Source organism: Anoplophora glabripennis, unplaced genomic scaffold (genome assembly GCF_000390285.2).
Source record: "Anoplophora glabripennis isolate ALB-LARVAE unplaced genomic scaffold, Agla_2.0 scaffold53, whole genome shotgun sequence".
Lineage (NCBI taxonomy): Eukaryota > Metazoa > Arthropoda > Insecta > Coleoptera > Cerambycidae > Anoplophora > Anoplophora glabripennis.
The window spans coordinates 933,128-944,652 of record NW_019416376.1 but is presented as its reverse complement, the minus strand read 5'-3'; the positions used below and the strand labels follow the sequence as shown (position 1 = coordinate 944,652).

Here is an 11,525-nt window from a genome sequence, read left to right as displayed (position 1 = left end):
TCGCCACCTACTTAATTATTTTAAATGGAACACCCTGTATATTATTGCAATTTTGGATTCTACGTGTTATTTTAGGTGGGCTTTTATGGAGTTTACCTATTCCTAAAATTAAGGTTTGAAGTTAACTAAACTCGGCGTTAAATTTCTAGCACCCTGTGTGCAATTAAGCCACTTTGAAAGTATGGATGGGAAGCTTAGAGATCTAGCTATCTCCCCTATAAATATTGTTGCTTTACCTTTCTTACTACAAAATACACATGGTTTGAAGCTAGTCACTGTTTCTCTCCATTTAAAAAAAATAAATAAATATCTGGAAAGTGATCTATCTAACGTGTAAATGAAGGAATTTGAGTAACATAAGGTAAAATATGTTCCAGCCCTTTTCTAACCTACTGACATACACTGATACCATTAAAAATATATAAAATGAACCCGATAGAAAATAAATCCTCACCGAGGCAATCTATAACACCAAGGCGTGTTCCCCTGCAACAACGGAAACGGCATCACGCCATGTGTCGTGATCCCATCTGCACAATGAGCAAACACACTGGAATGATTTGTTTAGCCGCTAAATCACGTTTAACCCTCTTGTTACAAAATTCTAACAATGCAATCTTCGGACGATCTCTCATGCAGCTGTGGGATAATATTTGACACTCTTGTAACAATTTACAATTAATAAAGACATAAAATTCAGGAAAAGAATGTAATGGACATTTAATCCAAAATTCCTATTAGTTCAGATGGATTTCCCGATTACACAAGCTCGCTGAAAATTACATATATTTAGTCAAAGGAGGATATGAAGCAATACCACCTTTGGTTCGGCGAATGAACAATACAGAGACGTTATCCGCAAATAACTGCAATTTATAGCCGTTCAGGAGATTATCAGAAACCGTATCCTGCTCTGCGATTGATTAATACCGGCCGTAACGACTATGTAACCTTCATGCCTTCATTAAAAATTATGGCTTTTCTATAACGAATTTATAGTTCATAAAATTTGAAACGCGATTAATAAATTATGAAAATGTATTTGTAACATCTAATTTGTTTTGGATAATCCTCATAAATACTATTATTTTTACAATGTCACCATAAAAGGTCTGTTACATAAGGCAGATACAGGGTGGAAAAGTTTTCGATACCCAGACCGAAAAAACGTCATGAAAATTCGCACAATTGATCCTAAAATTGTTGCAGGAAAACATTGTGTGAAAATTTGACATTTACATTGTGATTATATTTACAATTTTTAGATTATTACCAAAAAATTGTAGATTATCTCAAATCTTCAAACATCAGAAGAATCAATACCTACAAGCAGTATTTATTTTATTTAATTAATAAAAAGCAGCAGTAGCAAACGACATTTTTGAAAATTTTAACTAAGTTTTTGAACTGTAAAAAAGTAGCCAGTTCAGGCAACAAAGAATACTATTTTTATTTTTTTTTTATAAACACACCGAAACATTTCAAACTTCAAGAGTTACAGGTAGGTACAATTCTAAGCGTGCGAATGGAACATTTTTGTTACCGGAAAACTGTTAATCGTTTACGACATTTGCCGCTTGAGCAACGCTCGACATTTGAATCATTTTAATTAGTAATAAATATTAACCACATATGACTTAACACATGTACTCATTAAATTTTATAGAGAACAATTAGCTAACAACAATATTTAATCGATAGCTACATCATAAGTTTAGTAAAAATTTATACTATTTACTTCCGCAAGCTAAACTCAAATGTTTCATTTTAGCGTCATAAAAAAAATAGTTATTCCGTATTATGAAAAAAGATTAGGCCTAGATAGCAGTGCTGATACAAGCAACTAAAGAATGTTTGAAGTATACTATTTACTTCCGCAAGGTAAACTCAAATGTTTCATTTTAGCGTCATAAAAAAAATAGTTATTCCGTATTATGAAAGAAGATTAGGCCTAGATACCAGTGCTGATACAAGTAACTAAAGAATGTTTGAAGAATTTTCCTAGTAATGCTGTAGTAAGAAAATGAATCAAGCTACATTTAATTTTGATCGATCTTAGCGTACAAAAAAAAAGTATTAGCAAAAAAAAAGTTTTAATGTAATTTTAATGATAGTTCTTTACTAATTACGGTTTAATTATATCTTTTTCCAATGCACCCAAATTGTTTGTTAATAACTGTAATAAATAACACTAACAAATTAGTTACACGTTCTTTTCAGATCCCAATAAAAATTTCTAGGTTTCTTAAAATTAAATTCCCCTAATATTGGAATACTGGTGGTATTAAATTTTCTCATTTACAAAATATCCGAAGAATTCTAACCTTAGCAAACGGTTAAATGAACAAAAGAAACATTTTCTTCAGGCATACCTTCCTCGTTGTGTATATGCATCTTCACTGTTTGTTTTTATTGTAAAAAAAATATATTTAAATGATATACAAGCGCGCGAAGTTAACTTCTTCCTTATTGCATACAATAAAATTTCTTTCAGTATTATACAGCGATCAACAATATGTCATTGTCATTAATTTAAATTATACTATTAAGAGGGGTGTAACTGCAAATAAATACTCTAGCAAGGTTAAAGTCCATTGTTATGGATAGCGCTCCAGAGGAGGACAATAATGCCATAACCAGATGGCGTTTTTCTTTATTTGCCACATATTTTCCATAGCCTATAAAATGTAGAGTCCACGAACATCAATTCGGCACCGTGGGCAACAACTGGACCTTTCGAAAAGCTCTCTTCAGCGTATTCTCACGAAAGATTTGAATCTTCATGCTTACAAAGTTCAATTGACTCAAACCATTTTATGCATTAATTATTTTTTCCTGCTGTTTCCTGATTCCTGATTTAAAGTAATAATTTTGACTTATGATAAGTTTGTTATGGTCTATTAGATCTATATATCGGAGTTTTGTTGACCAATAGTTTTAGAGAAGCTTTGTTAGATTCTTGATCAATCACAGAGTAATTTGTTTCACTATGTACACCATCCTAAGTTTTAAGAGAACAATGGTAAAATAGCATTATTTCTAAGAACAAGACTATCGATATGTGAAACAAAGATATAGAATATAAATTGAAATGTAAATTCGCACATTACCATAATCAAACAATCCAAGCACCACAAATATTTGCACTATCGGCATGTAAATACATACACAAATTTCAAATACACTTATTACCATACGCATTTTAATACACAAATGTTTAATTTTGCTACTGAATATAATGTAAACATAGGGAAGTGAAGCAAACGAAATTATTTAATGACTATTATTTCAGCTTAACGATCGTATTTTGTGGTTTTAAAGTATTTAACTGGTATTTAATAAGAGTTGGTTGGAACCGGTTGGTTTTCGCTTCTACCGCCTTTAAAGTCAGAAAACGTAAATTTAATTGATGTAGACAGGTCAATATCCATTAAAGTTAGTTATTTTAGTTAATCCAATTTCGTTGAATCCTAAAACTGGCAGCGTATAAGTAGTGAAACGTTAAGGAAAATTGGAGGATCCAAAATGACGATTATTAATTGAAAATTTTATCATCAGTTTATAATTTTTCGTATTCCAGTTCCAACAGAATATAAAAATTGTAAATTTAAGCTTCGCTTCTACAGATACGGATCTAAAAACGCTTCGAAAAGAGATACAGGATGATAAAGACGTACTAACAAAACTTCACAATACGATATGAGATCCGAATGAAACTTGACATAAATCTTTGAAGTTTAGGATTTATCCCCATTTCTCTGTGAATGATAATAAGGTTTTTCTTAAAAAAAATATTCGCAGAAAAATAACATATGTTCCTGAAAAAACAATTTAATGAAACAAACAAGACACTTTTGCTTGACGTCAGTATCCCTCGTGCTTCCAAATTTTGCTCAGGCGTTATATCAATTAACATAAGCAAAATGTTAGTAAGAAAAATGGAGCAAGAACCCTTTATCACCGTAATCAAGGTCTATTGACATTTGAAAGCATAAGAAAAATGTAAGTCCCACGTATAACAAATTTGACGCGAATGTGTAATTTTTTGAAAATTTGTTCGGCCATCTTGGATCCGCCATCTTGAATTTTACAAAATTGACCTTGGATCCGTGATCAGCCACCCCGAAAACCCCCGTATACCAAATTTGGCGCGATTCTGTTCTTTTTTGAAAATTCGTGATCTCTGACCTTAATTGACTAGTTTTTTTATGTTAAAAAAGAACCATCAATTCTGAACGCGGATTCACGTTCGGCGGAGTCGTAACCATAGAAATGAACATTTGAATATAGAAAAAAAAAATTTGTATTTTTCCTTGCACTTTTTCGTGAACTTTTACTTTTTTTGACCTGTTTTTTGAGGTTAAGAAATTCCTGCGATGTGATACCTCAATTCTTATACTGGATTTGTAATCTACTATTTTTTTGTGTGGTTGTGTAATCATAGACCAACACCATCAATTTTCAATTTTGAATATCGTAACTTGTTTTGAAGCTGTTTTAAGAAAAGTGTTTTTGGTGCCACACCTTTATCACCCTGTATCAAGTTATCCATAAGAAACTTTTTGATTAAATTTGTATTTTCTATCTACAGTTTCAACTTGGTTCCGTATTTTACAATTATCCGTATATATTTACGTAAACAGTTGAAAAAGCACTCACAACTGTTGCGACATCTCGCGAGGTCAGCAGATCGCGCAAAATTATTTCAAAGAAAAGTCCGTATTTCTAATAATCAATTTATTTTATAAATATACGAAATCTCACTATGCACATAGAATACAAAATGGTACAAAAACACTTCACAAAATCGAAGCAGAATAAATTAGTATCTGTATCCTCCGTTCTGGCTGTAACTTGTACCTCCAGGCCTACCACCGGCACCGAAACCAGCTCCGGCACCGGCGCCCACTCCGGCACCAACCCCAGCGCCAGTACCAGCGCCAAAACCGGCTCCGGCTCCGGCACCGTTGCCGCCTCTGTATTGCCCGGAGAAGTCTTCCCTGTACTGGCCGTCATCTACAATGCCGCGAGCTTCGTCGGCCAAGTTCTGCTGGATGGCTCTCTGGATCTCTTCCGGGATTGGTGGTGCGGTTGGGATGTGAGATCCTTGGGGTACGAATCCGTTTTCGTCGGCGGTGTAGGAGATGTGGACTTGCTGGCCGTCGGGGGAGGTGTATGAGAATCCTCCTTGAGCTCGTGTTCCGTCACCTAAAAAAATATTAAGGGTTATTGGAGGAGATAGTCAATCATGATGATTACGAACAGAAAATTTTGTTTACTTGCATGAAAACCACGACAAGAGAGTTCACACGTAAAATGGAAAGGGTGTACTAACAACAAAGGAAAGCTTTTCAAAAGTTAAGAGTCATAGACTTCAATGATCTTTGCTTAATGAGAATGAGACTAATTTCACTTAAACTGTGGTCTATATGACAAATTAGCAGATAATAAATTAGCAGAAGGTTATAAATAAAGCTTCATTTAGGAAGGAAAGATCAATAATTTGTTAAAAAAAAACTACAAGCAGAAAATTATGAACACCAAACAGAGACAAATATGATAATTATTGGTTTCAATAATCTTTCAAACAAATGAAGAGAAATGATATACTTATAAATAGTATTAGAATAATTAGGGTTCAAAAGAAAGATATTGGAGATGGTACAACTAATAGTAAGATATGCAGGAAAAATGTGAAAGCTAAAGAGAGAAGATGAAATATTTTTCAAATTAATGATTTGAATTGAATTGAATTTTTACAGCAAAACTTATCTTAACATCTCTAAAAGTTTGAATATATTTTTCTGCTGATACATTTGCAAGCGCAGATAAAAAATTACTGGAGATATGGGAAAGGAATGTTCTGAAAAAATATTTAAGGGCAAGAAAGTTGAAAATTATGGAAAATGAAAACAAATCAAGAATTTAAAGAGCTACATACTCAAGCAGGTGTAATGGGGATAATAAAGGATCAAAGAATATCCTGAGAATCCAAAAGACAGAGTAAAAATATTTCAGAATAGCTTAAAAACAAAACTGAGACTGACACTGGAAACGAAAAAAAAGTATGCGATAAAAAAATATTTTAATTTTCCGTAAAAAATGTACCTCTAGCGTCGCCTTGTTCTTGTGCTTGAATTCCATTTCCAGATTCGTAGGCGTAGCTGTAGGTGCCGTCTCCGTCGTTTTTCTCGTCGAAACGAAGGATTGGGACTTGACGTCCTCCGGAGGGACCACCAGCGCCGAAGCCGCCACCTCCAGCACCTCCTACTCCGGGAGCTTCGGCTCCTGGAAAACCTCCCGCTCCGGCCCCGGCTCTGAAGCCTAGGGGTACAGGGGGGAGGTAGTCAAGACGAGCACATGCCGCGATGCCGACGAGAGCCAAACCAAGAACAACCTAAGAAATATTCATTTTTTTAATTGTGAAGAAGAATCTATGAAATTATTATTATTTTTTTCAGTAAATGTAGGAAATTAGTTTCACGTTCCGAATTCAAAGTAATAAACACAAAAGAGCAAAAAAAAAGAATTTATGTCACGTGGGTGACAATTTTTTTCGGAAAATGTCCGAAAGGCCATACTACAAAGGTGATTTCCTTAAATCAAAAATAAATCGACTTAGATCAAGTTACACTTTGCTTTCTTAAAAAAGTATGGCCAACATTTTTTTCTGTTGCAATTTTATAAGACAACTTTACCATTTTTTTAAATAATTCAAAGAAATTTGAGGAATGTTACTGATATAACCGAAGATGAACTTTTTATGGTTTATTTCTTACATAAATCTGAGACTGCTAAGAATACTTTCAACAAACAGCATTTCACTGTGCATTTTTTGTTGTTCGAAATTTTGTAAGAATGCAAGAATTTTATGTAACGTTATTTTGTTTCTGTAAAAAAAAACAGTAATGAAGAGCTTAGTTATGAAACTAGTTAAACTTTGCTAAAAGTGTGCTTTTATTAAAAATTTTAACAATTCGTTTTAGTTCAATTTTCCATTATTCGAAAGTCAACGCCAACTGTGATATGTCTTTACCTAAATATTGTTTTGCGGAACTACATTTTTTATATTTTTCACATTTATCTATTAGTTACACATTAACACTAACATTTGAAAAGAGCAAGTTTTTCTTAATCATAAATAATATTTAAAATAACTTGAAATTTAGCAAAAAAGATGAAATTTAATTAGATTCCACAAAAACTCAACTGTTTTATGAAATTGTGCATTTTAACAAGTTACAAGTGAACTTTATTTTAAAACAAATAATGTGGTGTTTTATAAAATATCTCTGGTTGTTGTCGAAATATTTACCGATAAGAAATATTTTAGAAAACAAAACACCGTTTCCAGTATTCTTAGCGACCTTATGTTTACTTAATAAATCCCTTCTAAAAAGCCCCTATTTCATTGACACATCTTTAAAAGTTATGGAGTAATCTTCAAAATAATGAAATAAAAAATTTGAAGACCCATTTCAAAGAAACAACATTGCACTGAGGTAATTTCATCTAATTTGGTTTATTTTCATCCAATAAAATTGCCTTTGAAGTGTAATCCACTAACTTTCCGACACCCTGTATATTTATTACATATTTATAAATTGCTATAAGTATAAAATGAATGCTATAATTTTGAAATATAGTTTGATCTGTAGTTCATTCTTGTTCTATAATTTGATATTTAAGAACCACTGACAGAAAGCAATTTTTTAATCTGTTTTAAAATGCTCAAAATTTAGAAAAGAGTCAAATTGCATATAATTTATCTATTGCTACCCAAGACTATGAGAGACACATTAATCTTGAAATATACTTGTGTGATTATTGTACAATTCCATTGCAACCAAAAAATCTTATAAATTGTGATGGAGGACATGAATTTTTGATTTTAATATGAAATATTTGACAATTTTAGACTGCATTAAATTATCTTTAATTGATTTTCTGTGGGAATTTTATTTAATTTCAGTAAATTTTCTAATGCTCTCTCATCAAGATATTATTCTTTCAAAAAATACTTACAAAATGACGTATAAGCTTTGTTGAATTCACTTTCACTATTACAATGTTGAGCGATTCGCACACAAATCGATTTGGGTCCATAATTTTTTTCTAAATTCACTGTTACAAAAAAAAGCACTTTTGGCTGACTCGAAATTTAACGTATCAGGATGCGTACAACGAACGAGCCCCGGTCAATGCCCTAAGCGTCGGCGAGCAACAGAAATCAAAACGCGGATTTAGGTACAATGAATTCGAGAATGTGAAACTGAAAGTGTGGAAGACCAACTACAACTTTCAAAGCGTCCCAATCAACGAGGATGAAAAGTCACTTACCTGCTTCATCTTGAACTAGTTAAGTTGAATAATAGAAATGATCGAATGATACTGGTGGAGATTCGGCACTTAGCTTTTATACGGACGCGTGAAGCCTCCCCCGAATTCCTAGGAGGATGGGTTATTAAATTTGAAATATTTTTAGATTGTAAAACGAGATCACCTGCATAGAGGATGGGCAAGGTCGATGGTAACGAAGAGTCGCACTACATCTTCAATTACGGTTACGCTTGCATCCTATTGTCGGGTCCATTGACAATTATTTAGCCGCCATTGTATCTCATGGTTTGTGCAATACCCTCCGAGGCTGCTATTATTCTTTAATAATTGTTGTTACTACCCATAAATTGACCACCGCCTTAGTTATTACGGTTTAGTCGGAAACTGGGTGTTGCTGGCACAATACCTTGTTAAATCTCAGTGTTTTCCACATAAATGAATATTTTTATTAACAAATTATACAGTGGCCCACTAACCTTAACCTTAACATCTACAGGTGAGTTAGTTGAATCGTGTAGAAAATTTAATGCTATACTTACGGAATATTTGGAAACCATTAACTAATTTTTGGCGGGTGTTAACACGACCTCTCAAAACTATTATGGTATGAGGTCGGAATGAATCAAGATTAACCTTTTGATAATGTTTTTAACATCCATCTAAATTGATTTGAATATAATTACCGGCCTTTGGATATATCTGGCTGATGTATTGCCTGAACTTTATTCCTGGCACATGTAAAATGTTAAGATTGTGTGTATGTGTACAATTTTGGATCGCTTAAAAGCTAGTCATCTATGTTATTATAAACAAATTAACTTTGCGGAATTGTATATATTATTTTACAAAATTCACTAAATATTTAAAGAAAAATTCGTGTCTGAAAAATGAATTATTTAATTACCTGATTATAGTGTACTTTGGAAAATAGTTCGTATACATACTTTCTATCATTACAGTCTTATACTACATACCTAATAAATAAAAATTCGGGAATTCGAGAAAATTTAAAACTTCAAGAAATTTTTTATTTCTATTATTACGAAACCATTATTTATTATTGATTAATTTCTTCTGAAATTATAATATAAACTGAAAAATATCATATCATGTGCTTGCTATTATAAAACAATTCATTTACAAAATATGGAAATCACATCGTTTTTTAGGCCCACATAGATCATGTGTTGGTAACGTTTCGGAAGAACTTTTCATAATAAAAAAATAAAATAGGGGGGGCTGACCCTGATATCTCAAAAAGGGTTGCACATATATTTGCAAAATATTTGTCTTCATAATGAATACAAAACAAGAGTTTTCTATTTTTCAAACAATTTTTAATTTTCTTAGTTACATGATTATGAAACAGCCACCCCTACTTTAATTGATTTCACAAATTTCGTTCGAAATTTTTTTTATCAAAGTTCTGTATCTATAAAGTTTCCCCTGAAAATTGAGAGAGGTTCCAATTATCAAAATATGAACAATTCAATTTACGCGAGACGTCACTCTATTCTCGAACAAAATCTTTAACAATAAAATCTTTGACAATTTAAAATTCATGCAGTATGTATTATGTAATCACTAATTACAGGAAAATTGGCATTGTAAAAAACGGATTTTATTGAAAGTATAGAAGAATTCGTTTTTGGAAAAATAGTATACTTTGTAGTAAAAGACCATAATGACATAAAAAAGCGTTAGATATCAATTATTTCTATCCTATATAGTTTTATGTTCCATGTAATGTAAGCAATTAATCGAAATTAAGGATTTCTTCATGCCATAATCAACATGAAACTGTCATTATTTGCCTCATAAGATGAAAATACATTACTTTTTTTAAACAAAACAATACTAAATTTCCATCCTCTATTTAATTTCAACGGAACATTTTTTATACACCCTAAAAATATTTAAAAAAATAAAAAGACACTAAAATATTTCACTTCTAGCTGACACTAATGCTTTTAATTTTAATAATTAATAGTTTGTTTAGTAACAGTTCATCTTGAATTACATAAAAGCATTTCCTACTCTAAATAAAATATTGTTTCGTTCATTGTTACCATTTTAACTCCACTGAATTTATATTAATTCAGAAGAAGGTTTATAGGTATATTTAGTTTAGTGTTTTAACTACAAAAATCATAAATTTAATATTTAAATTTAAATGTTCATCTTAAGGCATTTAATGGCATCAAATTGATTAATTATCTGCCCATCTACATAAGGCATAAAAATAACATTAATAATTTTAAATGAAAAATTAAAAAATTTCTTGTACAGGAATGTATATATGATGTATCACATTTCCTTAACAGCAAGTTTTAGTTACGAGTATCTATGTAATGACTCTTTTATTGACTATTCCTATACTTTATTATAAAGTCTCCAAGGAAAATAAAGGTTGTTTATTTAAGAGAGAAAAATATCACTCTCGTCTCCATTAAGTTATGAGTTTTTCACTTACCTCACTGATACATTATCCTTTCATTCGTTTACAAAGTACAAAAAAAGTAGTTCTGATTTTAGTTTATTTGTCCCTTTCTAGTAACATCGATTAATTTATTTTTAAATTTATCTTTCAAATAGTTCAATGAAGTGAAAATCTAAATCATTTAAGTACCATACTAATTACATTTCTATCAAAATGGGGAGGTTTGCCAAGAGAAATACAGAAGGACCATATATTTTTCTTTAATTAGCAATTTGGAAATTGATAAAAAATTATCTGAATGGTTGTCAAAATATGTTTCTTGAAAATGTCAACATTTGCATTTAGCCAAAAATAGTTAAGCAAAAATATAGAACACAAAATTGCTAATGTCAAATGACCTTAAGGTTTTAAAAATCAGTAGCTATAAACTACTAATAAAAAAGACTAAAACATCGAGTGCATTCTATTAAAATTCTGATTATTTCCAGTTCAACTGACGAATTAATATTTCAGTTATCTGAAACATGTAAATAATTTTCTTTCTTATGAGTAAAAATTAATATTAACAGGTTTTACCTAGAATGAACTTTTAAAACCGCCTTCAATTACGTTTTGCCGCAGTATTGAATTAAATGCACAAGCATTCTTACAGAAATAATTATAATTCGTAATTGATACAGTCGTGCGAGAGTTTGCGAATGAATATTAAACAAGATAATGAATAAATTTATCTCGATATAACCCT

At 31.4% G+C, this 11,525-nt stretch overlaps 1 protein-coding gene across 1 annotated transcript; it reads right to left on the bottom strand.

The window, feature by feature from the left end:
• Nucleotides 1-4,748: 4,748 nt before the first annotated feature.
• LOC108905571 (pupal cuticle protein 20-like) lies at nt 4,749-8,420 on the bottom strand. Its single transcript, XM_018708514.1, has 3 exons — nt 8,341-8,420; nt 6,109-6,397; nt 4,749-5,208 (listed from the first exon to the last, which is right to left on the bottom strand). The coding sequence occupies exons 1-3, from the start codon at nt 8,347-8,349 to the stop codon at nt 4,823-4,825; spliced, it is 684 nt and encodes a 227-aa protein (XP_018564030.1). The 5' UTR covers nt 8,350-8,420; the 3' UTR covers nt 4,749-4,822.
• Nucleotides 8,421-11,525: the final 3,105 nt, after the last annotated feature.